We start from the raw sequence: 23,752 nt of genomic DNA on the forward strand, positions 1-23,752 counted from the left end.
GGGAATCTGATACTGGTTTTTTCTGAATGCATAGTCTTATTTCTAGAGAGGTTGTCAGTTGTGGTAAAAAATCATGACAGCACTGTGGTTACTAGAGTACTGTCTCTGCCTTTATCTGGATTTTCTGCCTTACGCGGGCTGCTTTTAAACAAGTGTCAGAACTTTGGTTATGTTCTATTCCTGATAGCATTGGCATCCTGGCATAGAGTCCTCAAAGGCTTCAAACCCCAAGGCAGATATTAATTTGAAATCTTTTCAAATATGCAGAGGTTTTTGTTGCCTGTGTGGTGTTCTCACGTCATGTACTGGCTGAATTGGATGTCCTGTGTTCCCATGTTACAACATGGGCTTCTAGCGTAGGCACGTGCGTTGTCTCTTCGTCACTAGTGGTGCCATAGACAGGCGGACTTACTCTGCCACTGTCCACTCAAAGGAGTCTTTCTACCAGGTACTGTGCCTCTGCTTGCATGATAACAGAAAGAAAAAGCTGAAAGCAAGACACCTAAACATAAAAACCATAGGTGATGATAAAATAAAATTTTGCCTCATTTTTAGAAGGAGAGATTTTTATTAATGTTACAGAAAGACTTGTTTCTTCTGTTTTGGGGTTTTTTTTGTTTTGTTTTGTTTTGTTTTGTTTTGTTTTTCTGATTGTGGTATTCTTAGAATGACTCTGTAATAGACAGGTCTTTGGAAGAAGGCACCCACGACTGAAGTTTTTGCATATGCTTGTCGTATAGTAATTTAACTGGGCTTTGTAACAAAACTTCCAGGGACTTCTGGTTGTGTCTTGTTTGATTTAGTCATGTTGCTGTCTGCCTTTTTTCTAATTTGAGCTTTTTATGAAGCAAAAATTGTGCCTGTTGAATTATGCTGTCTGCTACCCGAAGATTTGTTGTAGATTAATTCAAAAACAAGGCGTCCAAATCCTGTTAAGGCTGCGATAGCACTGCATCTAATAGGACTTTTGCATTTCAGAATCCTGAGTCCGAGTCTCATTATCCAGCCACTTTGTCCTGCCTGTTGTTCCTCGTATTCTCCTCTTAGTGCTTTGGCCCCTGAAATATATAGCTTAGTATTGAGGGCTTTTACTTAAGGTATCCCTTCCTTTTTTTCTATGCAGAACAGAGATAACACTTCATATGAGCAAGGAGCTTACTTTACATTAGAAGAGGAAGACCTGACCTCTCTTACTACAAGTGAAACTGTATTTTCCCTGCCTTGAAACTACCAGTGAAATACATTTTGCACTGACTTATAATGCTGTGATTTATGCTGTGATATGCTTTGTGATATTACAATGTCCTTTTGCCTTTGTGTTTGATTTTTTCCCCTCTAATAAATTTTAGTGGGTACGTTGTCAGTGAACAGGGGTATTTACCCAAAACGCCCATAGGAGGAGGAGGCATTCTCCCTGCTGTCTGCTGCCTCAGAAAAGGAATCCTATGCATTTTTTTTCTCCTCCCATTAATCCTACTGCAATTTTTTTTCTATACCTTTCCTCCTTGTTTTGAAATAGTATTAACAAGGGAGATATTTTTAAATAGAAAACAACTGTAAGGAAAGATATTTCTCCGTCTCATGTGCCTACACATACATGTTACACACAAACACGGATGAGTGACCAGAAGCAACTTTTTCATTTTATATTTTGAACTTCTCATTGATAGAAAACTGAGAAGAAAAGTTGTAGTACTTGTTCCTGTGTTTTCCATTCCAAGACATGCTAAGCAAGTAGCTTGCCCTTTCTTATTCAGAGTGAAAATACTTTGATCCAGTTTTCTGAAGACAATACTCATTTCATAAGAATATTTAATCAGTAGAAAATAGGGAGGATTTAGTTTGTTTGTTTAGTATTTAACCAAGTGAATAAGGCAGATTAGGGGAAGGGGGGGTACTGGACCCATAAACAAGGTGATATATAATATTTTTTTTCATTCTCCTTTTAAATAAATACCGATCAGCTTTATGTTCAGAGACAATAGGAGCCGTTGGCTTAAATTTGCAGTTTACTGTATTTATGGCTGTAATATCAAGGTGCTGCCGTCGTAATTTCATGCCCCAATGAGAAGAGCAAGGTCGAAGCAAATGCTTCCATCGGCATCTGCTAACACACTAACTCATAAACAAGGCCCGGCTGGATCAGGTGGCACGGAATAATACAGGCTAATGAAATACAGCACAGCTTTCCATTACTGTTAGTTTTTACAGTGTCGTCATTACGTGTAATTTATGTTTAAAAAATTCAATTTTATACAAGGCTCTGGGAAATAGGGGTCTGCAGGTCACCCGACGACTTTTAACGGCTCTGAGAGTCCTTATTGCACTCTACTGTTCCAACAAAATGTTAATAATAAATAAAAAAAAATTCCCCTTTTACTTTTTCTCTGGTTTGCATATCTTGCTCTGTCTTTTTAATTACAAGTGGCTGAGGAGAGTTTGGGGCTCTAGATGATGTCAGGAGTTATCCCCTTTGCTGATGCTCCCGGAGGGGGGTTACTATCTGCTTGCTTTTCTTTTGTCTGTCTATCAGTCACCTGGGGTTCTGTAAATGGAGTAAACACAGCTGAGGAGAGGGAGATACTTAACAACCTCTCTCCCAAACCCTCACCCTCTGACATTGCCCTCCTCTCCTCCATTACACTTCATTTTATTAGAGACTCCAAAAAGCTTGGCCAGGAAGAGAAACTGCTGCCAGATTCATTTATTTATTTATATTTGTTATGTCCAAATACTTTTTATTTTAACCTTTTCCTTCCTGCCGGGCTCTCTGTGATTCTTAGCATTGTACTGTCAATCAGCTTTTCCTTCCTTAGCTCAGTGCTGTGCAGCTGAGGGTAGAGCACCCTTATCAGCTCTGATTGCTGCTCTGTCACCCTGATGGGTTAAAGTATATAATGTTTCTTAAATACTGCAATTGCATAATTAACAGTCTCGCAGGTGAATAAAGCTGGAAGAATTCAAAGCCCTTTCGGTAACTTGGCAAATTACTTTCATTTCTGCATTTTTCTGCCTGACAGTTGAGGGCAGTCAGTCTCCCTTTGATGTTTGGGTTCCTTTACACAAAGTTTGAGCTGGAAGTGCAGCAGCAGGATGTTTACATTCAAATACAGTGTCTTAATGTAAATGGAGGGTAAAAAAATCAGTCTCGAGTTTCTGAGACCATAGGTTTTGTTAAAATGTTCGGTTGGGCTCGGCCTCATGAATGACCCATGAACCAAGTGAAATAAAATTGATCCGGACACTGTGCCTTTTTGACCTTTCTGAAATGTGTTCAAATAAGCACAGAGTAGGGTACAGGACAAACATTTGATAAAGAATTGCCCAGCACTGCATGTAACTGACTGAACAGGTGGAATCATTAGTCTGGATCAGATCCCAGAAGGTTTTTATGATGATTCTTTCAAACCGTGGCCATGTTCTTTCTGAGCAGAGTTGACTCAGTGGCTTCCAGGAACAGCAGTGTAATGTCGTTTCAGGACGTCTACCAGGAGGTCTTCTTTTAGTCACATCGTACCATGCGCCAACTCCAGGTAGTCACGTAGTTTGTTGCAGCTAAACAAGTTACCCAGTTCTATTTTGTTTTCTTCTTGATCAAAAGTGTGTGTGAGGAAAACGACAACAGATCCCACCCCCTACCCCGCACCCCTCCCCTGCCTTCTGTCCCTGCAAAGGGTGGCTGTGATGGTGGCTCCAGGGTGGTCTGTCAGACTGTAATTAAGCTGCCACCAAAGGAACTTAATTCTTTCTACCACCTTTCCCTATTATGGCAGAATTTTAAATTTCTTCCTAAGCAGAATTTTTCTACCTAAAACTAGTGTTGCCTTCAGGTTGTGAAAGTCTTGCATGGATTACTGGATTGAACAATGCAAGGAGGAATATAGTGAAGAAGAAGATATGCTCAGTGGATGGGGTGGGAAAAAAGGTTGTCACTGAAATGTCAGAGCCTGTGTCAGAGAAGGAGAAGAAAAAACTTAGTGGCTCATCTACTTAAGGTCATGCAAGGGTTTTGCATTGTAATTATTGCTACTGTGTTTCATCCAGAAAATAGAGAAGAATGTATTTACAGTAAAACAATGGATTGGGACTCGCATTTCCTGAGTTTTGTTTTCTGACTGTCAGAGGTTTAGTTTTGACCTGGGAACACTTCTCATATCAGTGTGTCTCAATTCTTCCTCATTTGTAAAATATGGATGACAGTACTCCTCTAAGTGCTCCTCTACTTCAGAGTGGTCATAAGAGCAACAGTGTTTTGGTGTACATTAAGTCCTTCTGTGAAATAGTAGTAGATATTGAAAAAGGGTCTAAACAGACAGTCAGGTCTTACAAGTTATTGGGCAAGGGAGCTTTTCATGCAATAACTGAGGTGCAGGCACCAAAAGATGTTTGTGACAACCCATTTTATTCACTGACTTGCTCCGATTCCATGTTTGACTACAGCTTACAGAGGCTGAGTGACCCCTGAAAACTGAGTGGCAGCAGTGACAATCACAAAAGAGGGTCAGCGAGAACCTTGGAGTGCAAAACGATCACGGGCGCTGGATTATTCAAATCAACACCCTGAAAAGGAAATTTTAAGGCTTTGTGAAAATTATTACTAATTCTTTGCAATGGCTGTGTTGGAATGAAATGGATGGTTGGGGGAAGGGAACAGGTTTGCATTCTGTAGGGCTGTGAAGACAGTTTCCTTGCATCCTTCTCCTCAGCTCAGTCCTTGCTCAGTACCCTCTGCGGTTAGATTATTCCTTGCAGATAGCAATCAACTGGAAGGAAGTGTGTGTCTAATTTGCATGAGATTATTTAAAACAAAAAAAAAAAGGTCTGCATTAGTCAGGGTGATGGTAAACAACGCAAAGAGATGCCTTTTATAATATAGCCGTGGCTCAGCTTTCAAAGCCAAATATAATTCACTTACAATTGGCAGTTTCCTTTATTGTTCCTTTTAACCTTTTGCGTTCTGCAGGGTCTTGATCTTGCTGCAACTCCAGAAGAACTGAAATATTTGTTTCCCAAGATGTTGAGCAGGTGGATTTAGAGCAATTCTTCTGTTAAACTGCGGTGATTTTCTTGACATACCTATTTGAGAGGTATATTAGACACAAAGCTCCAGTTTTCATGGCACTGCTTTTGCATCCAAGGGAAGTGCTGTTATTTTTGGGTTACCCGCAAGGTTAGAACAATGAATGGACCATGGATACTTTTTTGTATAGTGCAGTGTTAGAAGGACTGTGATAAAACAAGGTGAGATATTGGAACAGATGACACTTCGGTTTAGAAATTCCCACTTTTCTATGTAATTAATATATTGAGATTGAATAATTTGGGGCATGGAAAACTCATACTGTATGCATACAAGCATGGAGGTGGTGGATCTGAAAAAAATTCAGTCCAAAGGGAATTTTCATGCATTAGTTACAATCGCCTGAGGACAGTCTTAGAATATCTTGTACATTTTTGTTAGTGCGCGTGAGAAATGACAACCATGAACACAGGTATATTTCTGAATCCGCAGATGACTAGTTGCAGCACAGAGCTTCTCCGTATATACGCTTAAGGAATCAGCTCTGGGAGATTAAGACAGGGCCTTAAAAACATCTTGGGCAGATGAATAGAAAGGAGGTGTTCCAAGGTGATGACACTCCCAGTCTCTCCCCTGATAATTGAGAAGGGCTGGAGTTGTGAAGTTCTTTTGTATCATGCCACTAGTACCATGGACAAGACGACTTCACAAGGCAGCAGAATAGTCCAGGGAAGTAATAACAATTTTAATTCACACTACTTTGCACAGGATTGAAACCAGGAACTCAGATGTGAAAGGTTTCCCGTCATTCTATCATTCACATCAGCTTTTTCTTCACAGTACAGCAGGGTTTTAATGGAAACAGTGATACTTGAGCTCTCTGGCTGTCAAGACCAGAATAATCCTAGAAGTGCGTTTTATCTGCAAAAGATTTTAGGGTTTTTCTCAAACAGAATGAGAATAGAAGGGGCAGTATGGTTAGGAAATAATAAACATTGTTTCTGCTCTTTTTGTAGAATGAAGTAAGGATCCTCCATAACCTCTGTCTGTTTCTAAGTGTTAAATACTATCAGATTTGCTATCTTTGCATAGAAATAGAAGAAAGTGCCCTATTTTGGTGGGAGCCACATTTGCAGCCAGCAGCTAACGTTGTCTCCATCTTTATGAAATTCCTCAGTTGCTAGTGATCCACAGTGTTGGCATCTGTTTATGCTTTCTCCTCCATTGGATAATTAGGAGCTGGTTAAAAGTGTTTCTTTCTGATGAGGACTTTGCTTTTTAATGTGGATTTGACACCATAAATATTGCTTTTGTGACTAGAACAGTAGGCTGAGGTGTGCTGGTGTGCCTTTTATTGCTCTCACTGCGAGTCTTGTTCCATACTGTTACGTGGGGTTTTGGTCCCTTACTGTTTGAGGCGTACATCAAATACAAGCAGAGGGGTGATTCTGTCAGATTGCAGGATTCTTCGGATTTCTGGTACTGTTTCTGACACTGACAACATTCTGTTACGTTAGAGAGATCACCTAGCTTCTCTGTGCATCAGTATCTGCACTGTACAGCAGATAAACAGTATCTCACAGGAACTCACATCCTCTTGTGTACCCACAGGAACAAGGAAAAGATCTGTTAATAGTTACAAAGCCTTCTGAATACCAGAAGCACTGTGTTAGTGCTTCATAATATCAAATAACAGTCTTGAGACAGACTTGTGTATTTATTTCTGGCAATATTGTTTCTGTAATCTGTAGATTATTCTGTCTAGACCCCCAATATGCAGTGAAGTTTAAGATCCTAAAAAAATTTTTCAAAACTTGGGTAATATGCTTAGAAGCCTGGCCATTTTCTGTATTGTATCTCCCTGTGATGTTAAAGAGAGAAGGGTTTTAAAGGATAGCAGCAATACTTCATGGATCTCGAGTGGAGGTGATGGAGAGAAAGTATTCCCCCCTTTTTCTCCCACTGCTGCCATATTCACACCATTTTCCTCACTGCGCTCAGTCCCTGGAACAACTGTGTGAGAATGGTCTGTCTTTTCTATCTCTTTTCTTAAATCTATATTCTCACTTCCAGCCTTTCTGAATGTTTTTGCATACGCGCTGCATGTATAGTAAAAGGTCCTGAACACATGTTCCTTGTAGCAGGGGCGCTGGCTTTCTATCAATAACATAACAGGTAATACACAGCTGGCCGGGCCCCACGTCGTGGTTGCCATCTGAATACTAAGTTCTTTTTCTAGAGGATGTTTTCTCCTGTTGGAAAAAATAATCCTACTTTGCTTCGTTCTTCACAGATGCTGGTCGTCGTGAATCCTTTAGCTGCTTTGCTTTTCCCCCTTGTTGGCCAAATCCTTTCCATATGTTGTGGCCAATTACAGATGGTCATCCTGGCATTTCCTGATGGCAGGAGTGACTGCACCAACGTGTACCATGTGTGCAGTGTTACTACAGCTCTGCGTGAAATAAAAACCAGGCTGCCCTAGGGCAATCGAATCGTGCAGCAATAGGCTAGGCCAACGCTAAGCTGAAAGTTTGGGCTTAGCCTTGTTTTGATCTGTTTTGTTAGTTTTATTTCCTCCTTACATTCTGTGTCCCATTCATACTAATCACAGTCAGTCCTGATTTTTTCTTTTTATTTCTGCATTTGTCATAAAATAAAGCAAATTATTCCCGTCTTCGGAAACGATCTAGACTAATTAGTCGTCTAACCCAATAATTAGTTTTTTGTTTCCCTGTCTGTTTTCATGCATTATTGTTAGTTTTTTCCCCTCTTTTTTTTTTTTACACCATTACAGATTAAAATGAGCCACATTTGCAGTTGATGGTATCTTTTTTTCGGGGGAAGAATGGAGAATTGCAATAGAAAGCTACTTCAAAAGCAGCAATAAACTCAAGGATAAATTAAGGAAATTGAATGAGCCACATTTGGAAGCAGCGTTGAGGCTAATATTCTGTCGCTTAAGGTTAAATTGCAACAGAGAAAGAGAGAGGGAGACATTCCAGCGAATCCAAAATTGGGGAGGCATTACTGCTCAAGTCAGTGCCAAAATTCTTTGCAGCTTGAAAGGGTTCTGCCTGGCTTGAGAATTTAATTATGCGTGCATCAAGTGGGTAAAGGTGCTAAACTGATTTCATTTCCTCTGCTCCCCCAGGCCTGACAGATGAAGAAATTGACCTGGCTTTCCAGCAGTCCGGCACAAGCACGGATGAGCCACAGTCCCCAGGACCTTCGACACAGCTGGTGCCAACTCAGCCCTCTCACCCTGTGGTGTATAGTAAGTAACACTTTGAAAAACATCTGGTCCTGTGGCTTTCTGTAGTGATTTCTGCAGCAATTTCACAGATTTCTGTGCCAGATCCCAGATTTCAATTCAACTAGTGCCATACTTTTTGTCAGAATCGGACACCAAATGTTATGTTAAATGCACTTCATAGTTGTTGATGCCTGTGACCAGATGATATTACACAAGGAAAATGAGATACAAATGATCCTTGTCTGCAAACAAACCTGTACTAGCCTATGGCATCTCTTGACCTGAAGGTGTTTAGTCAATATAAATTAGATTCTGACCCACTATAAGGACTTGAAAAAAGCATTTAGTCAGCATAGGACTCAGTCTTCCCATCTAAACCATAAGGTCATGCTTCCCTTCATCAGTAAGGTTTTCTAATATTTAGATCATTAATATATGATAGGGCTGAAGGATTCTTGGGTAGAAGGTGCTGTGAAAGTGCAACACTATTACATCTTTAGTTATTGCAACAGTGGACTCTGTTTAAAAAACTGATGGACATTATCACAAAGTTTTGTATTTTAGTTAGAGGACTTATTTTCTTAACTGGTCAGGCAACTGATCAGCTCACAGAATCACAGAATATCTCAAGTTGGAAGGGACCCGAAAGGATCATGGAGTCCAACTCCCTGCTCTTCACAGGACTACCTAAAACTAAAACATATGACTAAGAGCATCATCCAGATGCTCCTTGAACAATGAGAGTTAATGCCTTGAACAGTTACTTGAAAGAGGTGTATTTTCAGCATGAACGGCCAGCTAGAATATAAGGTCTTCACGACATAGTCTGTGACTTTCTGTGTGTGAGTTTAAGGTCTGACACAATGGACCCCCAGTATGAATGAATTCTAAGAGTACTGTCAGGTTACAAAAAATAATAAACAGTTAATATGGATCCTTAATTTTAACAAGCTTTCTATCTTGAATCTTAAATAATCGGAGGGGTGACAGCAGAAATTCTGTGTAGACTGTGTGGATGTGTTTGTGTGATTTTGTGTACAAAATACACTCTCAAAGAATTTTTAAAGTCCCAACATAATCTGCGTAGACTCAAAATTTACATATATATTTGCATTTTAAAACAAACCTCGCAAAAAAGTATCTAAGCTCCAAACAATAAAACCCAAAGTACACACCATTAAAAATCCATCAAAAGAAGCTGTTCAGCTCCCATGTGTGTCTGGCAGTTGGAAAATCACTTCACTTACCTGCCAAGTATTAAGAAAAGGATTTTGATACTGCTCCTAAACAGCTCTAGGTCAGGTATTGACTGATGTCACGGTCCACTTTATTAGTTTATGGCATAGTTTTGCTATTGCTAGAGACAATAGTAGACATGCTTTCTGAGTTTTTAAATGCTCTGGTTTCACACAGTTTGGGAAGAAAAACCTTTGTGATGGAATTGGGCTCAGAACTGGAATATTTCTGACTGTTTACTGGATGTGCTGGTGAACTCCAGTCTGAATTCTTCCTCCTGGGCTAATACCCGTCTGCTGTAGTTCACAGAAAATGCCAGAAAAGCAAAATCTGCTCTCTTGTCGCAGAAACAGTGCCAGATCCCTCTTAGTGCTGTCTGTTGCTAATTCAGCTAACTCTTATCACAACCCAAAATTGGAAGAGTTAATCTTTGCTTATTTTATAGCGTTCCACCGATATGAGTAGGGCAGAAAAAAAGTATGCAATTCAAACTGGAAAACATTACAATCATTGTTAACTCTTGCAGCTTTATCACTGTTTGGTTTTTTTCGTTTTACTATTTTGGCTTTCCTCAAAGCACCACCTCCCAATCTCTTCTTACTAGGTAAGAATCTTAACTAATATTTAAACATCAAAATGTTCTCAGTAACAGCTCCAAAGAGAAGTCTGAAAGTATCATTCTGTAATGCTCAGAAACCAACGGTGAGTAAAAATACCAAAGTAAAGCTTTTGTAGGGGTTGTAATTGTAAACTGGTGCTCTAGCCTTGTGATCTGATTGCTGCTGTTTTCATCATTTCAGCCAAAAGCTTTTGCCTGTGAGCCAGTCCTTTTTAGCACCCCCCAAAATCGGGGAAATGGTGACATCAGGTTCACATAGGTATTGTTTCTCCCCTCTTTAGCCATTCTTTGTAGACCTTCTATTTAAGCTTAACCTCTAAATGCATGTATAAAAATAATAAATAGCTAAATATACATTCTATTCATGTGACCAAAAAGGTGCCTTGTTTGCTGTGGTGTAGGTTATTTCGTCAGGTGGATGCTAATCGGGTAATGAATAGTTCTGAATTGGTCCAACTCTGCTCCAGGACAGTTGTTTCTGTGCTAGTTTACTAAGTCAATTTGTCTTTCATAGATTTGTCAGGGATTGTCATGTACAGAGAAGGAGAGATACTACTTTTTCTGTCTGTCTGTTCTGCTTGTCTTCTTACAGAGTATTCATGCTTCAAGGTTTGAAGCTCAAAAGTATATCTAAAGGACTAATGAGATAGGTAAACTGCTTAATCTATAAGTTGACTTGTTGATGGGAACAACTCATATTGGAAGAGTTTACACTGGAAAAGATTATGAGCTATATTTGCCTTCCCCAAAGAAGACATCTGAGTTTCTTGTGAAGCAGTATCTGATCTGCTGGAGTTTACGTCTTGAAGATTTTGAACCACTTTGTGTCTGATATTTTTGGTTCTTTCTAAGGTTTTTTTGAGTAGTTTTGACGCTGTACACTGAGAAAGAATTACCCTCCATAAACCAAAAGGAGAAACAGTTGAAGGGGATACTGTGCTGAAAAGCAGTGGCTAGTGTCTTAAAAACCCTAATTTCTCTCAGTTCCCCCTCCCCACCTGGTGTTACTGCTTCATGTTTAAAAATTACATTATCTGTGGGTTACAAGTACAGAAGTTCAGGATGGCTTCAGAACCATCTCAAGAGTTTATTCAGTGGACCAAACAGCCAAGTTGGTGATCTTGCCAGCAACTCCAGGGTAAGGTGTCCACTCCTGTGAGTCAGAGCAATAAATCCTATGAGCACCTCTGGATTTTACTTGCTTGATTTCCTGCTGTTGTCAACTCAGTCTGCTCTATTTTTTAAAGTTGCAGGAAATAATTCATACTGCTGAAATACTTCCTTTTGTACAAATTGAACTGCTAGTGTAGGTATTACTTAATGTTGTAACGTTTTGTTGGAACTTGCTGTTACCTAGGTAAGTGCTTTCTTATTCTTGAAGAGTTAATGAGAAAGAAGCGTATTTGTAAGCCTTCAGAGTAGCCTTCTTGTATGCCGAACTCCTCCTGGGTTTGGTTTAAGAGAAACCATAATAACTTTTGGGAGGAAGATACAAGAATTAAGTGAAGTTTCTAGACACCGTATTTTAGCTCAATACCATCTCTATATTTCTTCTCCTGTTCTGGAGGAGTAATTCTTTCCCTCCTGTTTGTACTTTTGCCAAGAGGTGTCAAAACTGCTTAAAAAAAAAAAAAAGCTTAAAAAAAGCTTGAATTTGATTAATATAGAGAAACAAGACTTTGCCTGACTGATAATAAAACTGATAAATGACATTTGAATTACTTGTAGCAGTAATTTATTACATAAAATATCTTTTATTTGACATGCGATTAGTTGCTGGAAGCATCACTCAATCTGACTAGTTTAAACATGCTCTAAAATGAACCCCCAGTAAAAAACCAGGGCTGTCTGCTGGTGGCGTTATGAAATATACTAATCCAGCGGTGAGGACAAAAATCTGACTTTAAATATTTAAATGATTAATTGGGTTTATAGTTTTTTTACCTTTCTAACCCCTATAATTACAAGCAAACGCAGGGGAGTTTCTGAGCAAGGTGTGCAAAGCTGCCTGCTTCTCACCCGGGTATTGTCTGTGTTCTGCCCCATGGTATTTATGGTCTCCATTTATGGGGTTTTGTGCAGATTTTACACCTGCTTAAAAATCAGCTGTCGTGGCTGTTTTTCTTGCCATTTGGATCTTCTTCTCCCACCCCTGTGTCTTCACTATGTGGGAGGCTGTAGAATACAGACTGGTTCTCTTAAAAATGGTAACTAGAATCCAAACTTTTTTTCCCCCAGCTCCTTTCCATGGGTTCATTGGTTGCTCTTGGAAAATCACCTCTTCCAGCCTCAGTTTCCACAGTTTGAGATGTGGATACTAGAGAGGCTGACCTTACTTGGATGCACAAGACCTAATTAACTGGTGTCAGGAAGGTTAATTCTGAGATGAACGGGGATCTTAAAAATAGTAGTGTTTACTCGGGAATTGAAATTTACCATTGCTGCTGTGAAAATTAAATATACGTACAGAAAACACAGACTTACAGCTGGAGAAAATGTCTGTGTCCCTTCAATTTGCCTTTTGAGGGTCTCTGATGTAGAACGGTTTGTTACCATTCGTAATGTACCTGGCCTGTCTCTTTAAGGAGGGTTTCAGTGCCTAAACTGAAGAATAACTGGGCTATTAAGTGCTTTTTCACTTTCTCTGAATTTTATTCCAGTTCTAAAAGTGGGGAATTTGAGGATATGCAAAGAAGTCAGTGGGAGCACTGAGGTTACAAACTTCTAACCCTCTCTCTTCTCCCCATTTTAAATTAGAGTATTGCAGAGAAAAAGGAAGATTGAACATGGATTTTAGGCAGAGCTGTGACATTCTTCATAACATTGTAAAGTTGATGTGGTCAATGCCTTTACTGCGTCCCTCACTCACTTTTCCTCTCCACCCCCCTCACTTATTTTTGCCACAAGACAGAATTATTTCACACATCTCTAAAACGAGTAAAATGGCATTTCAGCTTCTTGTCTTTATAGACTCTCTGAACTTTAGGAAAGATCATTCTGGTCCCTTTTCATTAATAATGAAAACCAGAGGGCAATAAAATGTTCTTAGCTCAGGCATTAGAGGAGTGGAGAGAGAGATGAGCGAGGTGAGAGGGCAAAGCGGACAGGGTCCTACGGGTGCTGCTCCTCTGCTCAGAGGTCACTGGAGCTGGGACGTAGTTAGGGACCACCAGCCAAGGACGGCCTGGACAGGGCACAGTGGGACCCACAGAGCCTCCGAGATTAATTAACCCTTTACAGCAGGCAGTCCATCTTGGAACGAGTTGCGTTGCCATAGAAGGATATTTGTACTCAGAAGTTCAGGGCAGAGGACTGGATAACCAAGAGACTTCAGGTACAAGGAAGGATGGTGGGAGCCGGGTAAGGAGGGGAAAGTGGGCTGGGGGACGGGGGTTTGCAGCAGCATTAGCCAGAGATCATTTTAAATCCTGACATGTACACAGCCAGCTACTGCAGCTTAGCTGATGTGTGTTAACTCATTAAGTTAAAAAGTTATGATAATTTGATCATGTGCCTAGGCTCCAAAACTGGAACTGCAGCAACCCAGAGTACTGCTGGTGACACTATATTCACCAGTTCTGACAGAGCTGCTTTAATTTGTTCAGATTTCTAGCCAGTGTATAATTTGAGGAGCTGTGTCCTAAAATGTAGCAAGAAGCTCCTGAGTGCCAGTATTTGAGAGTCAGTGCCTGTCTGCAGAGCCCGAGGGCTGGGATTAGGAGTAGCTCTTGCAGTGAAATGCTTGTACAAGATTTAGGCAACAGGAAAAACAGCAATAGGTGAGCAAAGCAGAAAGGAGACAAGCTTCCAGCCATTTCAGACAGCTAAGCCTCCCTTTGAAAGCCTAATTTGAAACTTTGGAGAACAGAATGCATTTCCGAGACATTGTTGCTCACATGTAGATTTAGATCTGTCTGTTTGGAGACTACACCGGCCTCCACCTCATCGATTCTGCCCACATCCTGCCACTGAACTTTAGGAAAGATCACTCTGCATCCTCTTTATTATTAAAGAAAACCGGGGGCAGTACAAGATTGGTTAAGGGAACTGCGAGGGAGGTGAAAGGATAAAGCTGGTGGAAAACTACAGGTGTCTTCCTATTCTGCTTGAAGGAGCAGAGCGTACCAGATCTTTGCTTTGCCCTGTGGAGTCTCTACGCTTCTGTGCAGAATTGTGTGTTAAATACCTCAAGCTTTTATCTACTTCTTTACCCCTCTCTGTAGGTATTTAATTGCATATTTTCTTTCTGCTGTTTATGTGTGCTTTGGCCCCTATTTGTAATTCAGGCTTGAAAGACGCTGGATTCTCCCGTATTGAACCGGTCCATAATTGCTGACACAGTGTTCACAAACCCATTTATCGCCCTGATTGCTCTTCTTTCTCAAAACACTTCCTTTTTTCCTGCACTCTTCTGGATCTCTCGCTCTGTCCCCGTTTTCAAAAATTATGGTAGTGAAGACCGATTGGTATTCAAGTAATGAGTTAACCTTAGCTAGTGCTAACACCACAGGCAGTTAGCTGGGGAAAGAGCAGTAGGGTTCAGAGTGGCTTCTCCAAGAAAAGAATAGGGCAAACCAGCTTGATGGAACTTTTTAAATTGCTGCTGTGATTTGTCTCCCTGTGACACCTTGTGCAAGGCCAGTGTCAATGCGAGAGGTCTGGAGAGATGTTTCAATGTCCTAGGGCCAGAAGCCTGCACACTGCACCTGAGGGACTGCCAGCATCTTAGTGCCCCTGCTCGGTACATCTATACCTGCTAAGAAACAGCGGAACTGGCATTATTCATTGCTCTTTTCTCTGGTAAAATAGGTGTGTGAAAATGTTGTCACCTGTAGTTCTGACTCTGATTATTTCTTGATTTTGGCCTTTAGGTCCACCTGGCTCCAGATGGCGAGATTATGGGGCTTTGGCTATCATAATGGCAGGAATTGCCTTTGGATTCCACCAGCTCTACAAGGTACTGTCTCCCTCACTACTCTTACACTCTGTTATGCTGCCTGTGTCCAAATGATCATGTTGGTTCCAAGCTGGTGAAGCATCTCTTCCTACTGGCACTGCTATTGGTATATTTGAGCAATGGAGACACTTAACAGGAAAATGCCGAGTCAAAAAGTGGCAAACAAACAAAACTAGTTTTTAGCAGTGGATCCCAAACTACTAGAAGCAAGGTCATTTTCACTGTGTGAAAATTAAAAAAAGCCAGGATAAAAAAAGGCAGAATGAGGTAGATTTCATGGCTATGTGCAGTGTCACTGAACTGCCTCCCATCCTGTACTGGCTTGGTTCTTGCTGCCTTTAGCCATGGTTCCTTCGTTCTCTTCTCTGTGCTCCACATCTCTGCTTTTCCCTCCATGACTCGTAAACCTTCCCCTGCCAAGGTTGAAAAGATTTGATGATACCTCTCATTCGCTAGCTTGTGCTTCCTCTGGCCTTTCCTGGGCCTTTCCCCTCCTCTCCCCACTCTGCATGTCCTGCCTTGTGGATGTAGCTCAGATCCTGGCACACATCAGCGTGTTCCCATTTGGGAGCGTAAGATCTGAAACTGTGCTCTATATGTGATGGATGTTTCTCTGGACTGAGTGCTGTCCCAGGAAACCTTCAGTGGAGTTAGGAACTGGTTTTAGCACCCTCCAAAATGTAAGCACAGAAATCATACCTTCTCTTCTGCAATTTCTTTTAACACCTACTGTTGAAGGAATTTCTTTTCTCAGCCAGGTGTGTGGATAAATGATCACTGGCTTTGTGATAAAGGCTGAGGTTTGGGTCACGGGCTTTGAGGATGTTTCAGGCAGATTAGAAAGACCGCTTTGCATATCCCTATTTCCTAAAAAAAAGTTTCTGTACTCCATGCAGAAATACCTGCTTCCTCTCATCATGGGAGGCAAAGAAGACAGGAAACAACTTCAGAGGATTGAGTCAAACATTTCTGAGATGAGTGGCAGTGTGACACAGACAGGTAAAGATTAATGACTCCATCAATTCACCCCTCAAAGCCTTTCTCCCTGTATCCTCCGTTCTGCCAAGACCCCCACCCTTTTCTTTCCCTCCATCTCCACTTTATGTGGTGACTTCATTTATCTGCTCTGAGAATCTGTTCACATTTGCAAATGAAGCCGCCGTCATTTCGGTTTAATTTGAAATTGCTTGTTTACTGTCGGCGCGGCCTCAATTAATTATGTTTTTACGGAAAGGCTCCCAACCTCAGAATATTAATAAGGGGAATAAAATGACAGCCTTTCGGAGGGCTGTAAAGTTCATTTTTAATTTCTGCTTCTCTCATGTTTTCAGGGGCTTTTTTTTGGTGTTTTCCCCCTACCTTCCATCTGAAAATCCGAGGAAGGGTCAGGAGAGTCTGTAATTACTGTGCCTCCCTGACCTTAGCCACCTTCTCTGTTATTGACTCTATAGGGTGTCTGTTCATTACCCAATGCCCTAATGATGGTCTGGATTAGCTGTTACCTGTCACACCAATAGAGTTTTAAATTTTATTTTATTTTATCAGCTTGTTTACTGCCTGGAAGCTTTGGATAAAGTACCAAAGTAGAAAAAGTTCTCCTACAGCTGGAGATGGAGTCCAGCAGAAGTTCTTTGGTGTTTGGTGGGGTGTAGGAGGGGAATACAGGGTGTTCTCTTGAAATAAAAGGGGAAAAGTGTGAAGTATATTCAGCTGGTGGGATGGAAAAAAGTATGATTTTCAGCAGTAAGTTTGTTAAAGATGTTGGGGTTGAAGGAGCTGGTGGGTTGAGAGTGGGAGGATGCTAATTACACTTTTTTAGTGGAGGGTGAAAAGAAAAGCGGCTTTCATTTCTCCTGATACCCTAAGGTCAATCCTGAGACCAGCCTCCTCCCGGGTTGGAGCTAGCCCCCGTGTTTGCCTGCATGAGGCCCAGGGTAGATAAATGATACAAACATTGTATAAGTTCAGGGAGATGTACAAATCATAAACCAATATAATTAGAAGGGAGAGGTTTTGGACGGATATACTGTGGGGTATAGACATCTATACAATGGAAAGATAAAGTAGAAATACTGGAGGTTAGATGCGGTGCAGGTAGATTACCCGTAGTGCAGATAAATCATATGGATTAAAGTGAGCAGGCGGGTGTAGATAAATTAAATATAGTAGGAATAGAGGCATCTTTGTAGCTAGACAGCAGGAGGGACGAGTGTGTGAGTGTGTATATGTGCGTGTATCTCAGTTTAACACTCTCCTGCTTTTTCCCTCACAGTGACTCAGTTACAGACAACTTTAGCAGCCATCCAGGAACTGCTAGTCCAGCAACAACAGAAAATCCAGGAGCTCACCCAAGAACTGGCTGCTTCTAAGGTATCCACTTCCAACTCTTCACCTTTAGATTACCATCTTCTTTGGAATATGCACAGCTGCTTTTGTGGGCACATGGAAAGCACCTTATTAGGTTCACAATCCAGCCTCTGTCATATCCCCAGCCAGTTTCTCTGCATCTGACTTCTCCATAGGCAGTCTGTTTAAAGCACTGGATATTAACTGAGTGCTCAGTAAAATATATCTAACTTCTGAGAGGGCTTTGCTATAGAGCTTTGCATACAGGCTGTGTTTCTGAGGCCTCAGACCTGTGCTCAGATTATATCTTCTGCATTGCATTTGAGATGAAATAATTGTGCTGTTAGTCCACTGACCAAAAGAGGTAAAGGCCAGTTGTGCAGAGGTTTTGTTTGTGTGTACTGTGTAATTTTACATGTTTGTATTTCTCCTGTACCCTTATACATTGTCAAACCAATGACTTAATCTGGTTCAGCCAGGCACACATTTGAAGCACTGTATGTAAATCACTTGTTCAGCTTCAGGTCAGGTACTGGCCAAACATTCTTACTGTTTGGTTTCTTGTTTCAGTGATTTTGGGCATCTCAGTGTAACAGGTGGCCCCATCACAGCCACATCGGTCACACACAGTGGCCAATTCCCCTTGACTCCTGACTCGACCTTGGCAATAAAGCCATCAGTTCTGACTAGTTTGTGTTGTTACATGTGTAACTACAAGTAGCCACTTTTAACCAAAATTGATTTTCTTTCTGGTAATGAGAATTATTCTTTTCATCTCCAAAGTAGTTTGCAACAATCAGCCTCAGCATTCTGTCAGGCAGTAAGTGTTGGTTACATGTGAGATGGGATGGATTTGAACCAGTCACACAGAGATGAAGTCTTCCTTTCGCTCACAGACTTACTCAGGGCTCAGTCATCTTGCAGTATTCTCTGTACAGGGAGAGATTTTTCTTTTTTACTGTGAAATCCCTTAGACAATGCTTACAGTCTCTTACCTATAGCATGAGCAGTTGTCTTCTCCCCTTGCCTAGCCTTTAATCGCATACAAAACCTTTGATGATGTGTAACTGGTGGGCCACAGCTGACTGTGGTGCGCACACTGTACAGTAGGAATCCCTCAGTGGCACAGCTGTAAACCCAACCATGAAAGCCAGTTTATGGTCACAACACTCTACTTCAATTTTCCTTGGGAACTGTGGCCTGGCAGTGGCCTGGAGCCAGTCCGGAAATTGGAAAACTGTTTTCAGGTCTTAAGTGTTAAGATTAAGACCACATGTTGAGCTTTAAGAAGGAAAAAGGGCATAAGCGTCTTGGTGGTTTAGAGAGTCTTGAAGAAGTTTTTCCTCCCCCCTCTCTACCCCCTGCACTGAAATGGTAGCACACATTGTTATGATATCTAAACCTCATGTGTACAAAGAAAAACTTGGGCAACCCCGCAAACCAAAGAATAAAAGCTGTGTTTTCTCAGCTGTAATGTAAGTTTTTATATCTGCTTTTCAAACTCCTACTGGCATGCTGTAAAAAATTAAAAAGAGGGACTTTAAGTAATTAAAAAACGTACATAAAAATTCAAGGCTTGAATTTTCTACAACTGTTTTTTAAAGAGACTGGCTAAAAAGCCCCAGATGTCAGATTTTATTTCTAAATCCTAAGCATCTGGCACCATATGTGTTTTGGAAATTTGAGTCCTTTGCAGGCCAGTGAGTGGAAATCACTCCCTTGTTAATGTGCTGCTGTAGCTTTCAAGGTCTTGGAAAAGCCAGAACAGTGGCTCCTGGATTCTTGCTGTCTGAGGGCTGGGAGTGTGAATCCCAAGGGAACGCATCTGTGTATATCACAGCTACTCCAGGCTGAGCCTCTCCCAGCTCACTGGGTTCACAGCCCAGAAGTCACTGTGAGGAGTGCTGGCTGTGAAGGTGTTCAGAGTTACTCAGCACTAGCCAAAGTCTGTTTAAAGAATTAAGTAGGAACAACCAGTTCTGGCTACATCTTGCAGGAACTGCTGAGGAGGAGTTTTGTGTTATTCCAGTCCCAGCTTCCTTTGTCAGGGGATTTATTAGGAGTGTCTCTGGAGTGATGCTCACAAATGGCTTTGAGCAGACATTACTATGGGAAGTGCTAGACATAAGTGTTCTTTGGTCCCATAGTCAGCCCATCACTCCAGGAGCTGCGAGAGTGATAGGATGGGGTACCCACAGGCCATGATCTGTCTTTCAGAATGTTCCTCCCATTTCTCAAGTTCCCAAAAGAGTTGAAAGAAAGATTGCCAAAAGTATTGTCTGCAGCATGTTCTCCTCAGTTGTCACCTTACTCTAATTTCTGACTGATATCCCGTAGCAATTCTGATGCAGCGCTGACAGCAGCTGGACCAGGCTGCAATGAGTTACTTATCATCTTTCCCACCAAATTGCATTCATTGCCTTGGCGGATCCAAGAAGCAGTGCCTAGTCCAGCTGCTTCCTGGAGATACAATCTGGTAACTCAAGCATAGCTCTAATTCTTCAGATCTATAGAGAAAATTTTTCAACTTTCAAGCATTGATTTATCAGCCCACCTCTAAACACCACAGAGTGCAGATAATCGATTCTTTATTTCATGATTTAGGAGGAATGAACAAATGGGTTTAAAATAGTTGTTAATATATAATATTTGGATCTGTTGACTTAGCTAACTGCAGTCACAGGGAAGAATAAAGGACCTGATTCAGTACAACTCCCACTGGCTTTCAGGATCCTGGTTCTAGTTCATCTTCTCTAGAAATCATTTATTAGGTCAGTGTCAAATGATTTAGTTTACCTCTGGGTATTATTCTCTGTCTGATATGTTGATGGAAAACATCCTATGCAGACCTAGCTTGGTCTAAACTCTCACGAGTGCTGGCCTCCTTCTGACTGAAAAAGAAAGGTCTCCTTGAGATGCGTCAGCAATGGTTGTGCATGGTTGGTGGAGACAAGATTAATTAGTCCCCCAAATAGGAAGCAAATATTTGAATAGTCATAGCATCTTGAGACAATTATTATTTCTGATCATCGTGGGCACCCATTCAGGTCCTTCTTTATTGTGGAAGTTGTTTTGCTCAGATCTGAGAGATTTTAAATGATAGAGTTTATGTATGTTATCCCCAGGCTCGAGATTCCCGGATGGGAGAGAGAGTGGATACCATAGGAAAAGGTGACATTTGTGAACTATCTCCCAGTTCATACTTTGATCTTTATGTCTTCTTTTTCATGTTCTAGGCCACAACTTCCACCAACTGGATTCTGGAGTCACAGAATATTAATGAATTGAAATCTGAGATCTACTCGTTAAAAGGACTTCTCCTGAACAGGTATGGATGGAATATGCGAGCAGATTATTGTGTGGGGAAAGGGTTGCTTTGTGGGATTCTCTCAATTGTGGAGAGGAAAGGCATTTCCAGCAGGAACTAGCTCTATATCCTGTTATTGCTATTTGAATAATACCACTTTGCACTCCACTATCACTTTCTATTTGCAGGTCTCAAAATGCTTTTCAAACTTGCCTTAAATCAGAGAATGCTTTGGGTAATTAATAAGATTTTTTCCTTTTTGTTCATGATAGAGGAATTCTCTGCCATTCGCCATGGTCAGGGTGCCTCTCACCTAGTTTGAGGTATTAACTGCACCTGCATTCTGTTCCAGAGGGAGTCAGTTCACCTGGATACAGTTCAGTTCACCTGTTCATGGTTAGGGCATAACCAGCATGAAAAGAATCACACTTTAGCAGAGCCTGTTTCTCCTGATGACCTGAGGGGCATGAGAACTCCCTGCCACACCGCATCCTTTTCAGTGCTTGATCTCATACCTCTTCGTACTCCCACTTTTCACATACACAGGCAAGGATGCACGGGGAGTACTAGATCAGACATGCTTTTTGCTTTGCCCTTCATGATGGATGACTTTCTGAGGGCACCAGTGCTCCCCACTGCACTTACATTTGTTGTGTTTGGTACTTGGATTCTCCTATTAGGGCTGGGCATTAGCCTGCCACTATCAGATAGATCTTAAAGCCCACCTGGAAAGGACTGGAGGACAGAGCAGCCAGCTTTCTCAGCTGGTGCAAGCTAGTATGACTCTATTCAAGTCAGAGAAGCTGAACCAGTTTGCAGCAGCCAGGACCTGGCCCAAACACGTAAAGTGCATGCTGGGACTAGGAGACAGGCTCTGGATTGTAATGAGCCAGACTGCAATCGCTGTGTATCGCAGTGGAGGCGAGAGCCAGGGGGTGAGATTCCTTGGCTCAGGCATGAGGACCTGGTGTGTCTGACTTCTTGCTCCAGTGGGAATTTTCTTTACCAATTAATTAGTGATTGTTTTATAAAGGGACACCCATGTCTTTCCACAGGCAGCATTCCTGAGTGCTAGCTTACTCTGTGAAATTGGCCAAACCAGATCACTTCAGTCCCTCATTGCCCAGCCATGGTATTTTCCTTGTGTGCCGGCTGGATTACTGGGTGCTTGTAAAGCACTGTGGGATTCTGGCCAAAGAAGTGAAGTGGCCTTGGTTTTTGTTCGTTTATGACAAAGGAGACTTGGTTTTTGTTCGTTTATGACAAAGGAGACTTGCAGTTTCAGTCCTGCTTTACATGACTTCTCCAGTGCAAATGCCATTCTCTCTAGTGATAACCCCGCAGTGTTTTTTAATAAAAGCCCCTTTCTCTCCTTTTCTTCCCCTCTTGCCCTCCCCGAAGGAGGCAGTTCCCTCCCTCCCCTTCAGCTCCTAAGATCCCGTCATGGCAGATCCCAGTGAAGCCAAGCTCACCCTCCAACCCTGTTGTTGCCAACCATAACAGCAGCAGTGACATCTCACCTGTCAGCAACGAGTCCACCACCTCATCGCCGGTCAAGGAGAACCACAGCCCCGAGGGTTCGAAGGTCAGCTGCCATCTGCTGAGCACAGAGGAGGGCAACAAGGCAGTGATTGACGTCAAGAGCCAAGTGCGGATGGAGGTGCAGGGTGAGGAGGAGAAAAGGGAAACCAAAAGGAATGAAGAGGAGGAAGAGGATGATGAGGATGATGATGTTAGCCATGTGGATGAGGAGGAATGTCTGGGTGTCCAGACTGAGGACCGGCGAGGAGGGGATGGTCAGATTAATGAGCAAGTGGAGAAACTACGAAGACCGGAGGGGGCCAGCAACGAGAATGAGATTGACTAAGACACCTGGGCTTCTGCTGCTGCTGCTGTACATCTTCCCTAGCCTCCTGCACTGTCCCCGGTGCCTCTCCCATTTTGTGGAGAGAAGTGCCACCATCCCCTCCAGTGATTCTCCCGTGACTGACCTTGAGCAGGGTGATGATTGCCCAGTGAACAAGGTGGGCCCTGTTTCACCACAGGGCTGTGCAGGGTTGCAGTGGCTTCTTGTCCCCTCCCAGAGCCATGAGCTGGGGTCACTGCCTAGGCTGGAAGACTGATCGCCTTACCATGCACCACAGCTACAGAATAAGTCCTCTTACGAAAACACCATCTTTCCTGAAACAGTCAGCCTCTTTGCTGCATCCTAGAGCCCTTCTGTCCAGTTTCAAAAACCAATCTGTCCTGAGCTTTTTGATTTCACAGCCTTTAATCCCCAGCCCAAACCTGTTCTCTGTTTCCCCAAATTACCCTCTGTTTTATTTCTCAAACTACTTGATATTCTGTTGCCAAACAAAGAACGTTTTGACCCTGAACTCCTCACCAGATCTCAGTCTTGGCTCTTCCAAGCCTTATGTCAAGCCTCAAATTCCTGAAACTACCTAGCATCTAAAAACACTAAATTTCTGTGGGGTCCAAAGAACACTATTTCCACCCCACATGCTTACACTTATCAAAGTGGCCTCTTGCTAGGGACCAAGTCTAGGTTTCATGGCCACAGTAAAATCCATGAGAACAGGTGGCTTTGTACTGATTGCTCCCCAGTAAAAGAAGGCTTTAAAAGAACCTGACCTCACTCAGCCCTGTTATTAGCCTTCCTCCTCCAAAGACAAGCAGCTCACATCAGTTTTTGACATCTTACATTTTATTTATAGCTTCCCTGAACGAATGAATGAGGTGATACCACATGCTGATACAGTTGTTTAATTCTGAATCTTTGCAATGGTTCTTAGCCTGTTTGTCTCCTTAAATGATCAGCTGAGAGCTGTACCTGCCCAGCGACAGGCACCGGCTTCAGCAAAGCAATCTTTACAGAGGGGAGAACGGTTCCAGCTCTGAGGTACACCACTGGCCCTTCTTGCCCAGTCCAGCCTTTTTTTTTTTTCTTTTTTTTTTTTTTTGCCCCACTTGGGCTATACACAAATTAAACCAGTGAATTTTGAAACCTCTCA

At 42.0% G+C, this 23,752-nt stretch overlaps 1 protein-coding gene across 1 annotated transcript in view; it reads left to right on the forward strand.

Annotated features, from left to right (window-relative positions):
• Positions 1-23,018, forward strand: part of PEX14 (peroxisomal biogenesis factor 14) — a gene marked incomplete at its 5' end in the record, with an annotated part of 38,329 nt that extends 15,311 nt beyond the window's left edge. Inside the window, 6 exons of the mRNA XM_010075288.1 lie at positions 8,172-8,294; positions 15,000-15,085; positions 15,982-16,084; positions 17,358-17,455; positions 20,668-20,759; positions 22,140-23,018. Coding sequence (XP_010073590.1) covers positions 8,172-8,294; positions 15,000-15,085; positions 15,982-16,084; positions 17,358-17,455; positions 20,668-20,759; positions 22,140-22,605 — 968 coding nt within the window. The remainder of the gene's footprint in view (positions 1-8,171; positions 8,295-14,999; positions 15,086-15,981; positions 16,085-17,357; positions 17,456-20,667; positions 20,760-22,139) is intronic.
• Between the last annotated feature and the right edge of the window lie 734 nt (positions 23,019-23,752).

The sequence above is a fragment of the Pterocles gutturalis genome, unplaced genomic scaffold (assembly GCF_000699245.1).
Source record: "Pterocles gutturalis isolate BGI_N339 unplaced genomic scaffold, ASM69924v1 scaffold16992, whole genome shotgun sequence".
NCBI classification, from domain to species: Eukaryota; Metazoa; Chordata; class Aves; order Pterocliformes; family Pteroclidae; genus Pterocles; species Pterocles gutturalis.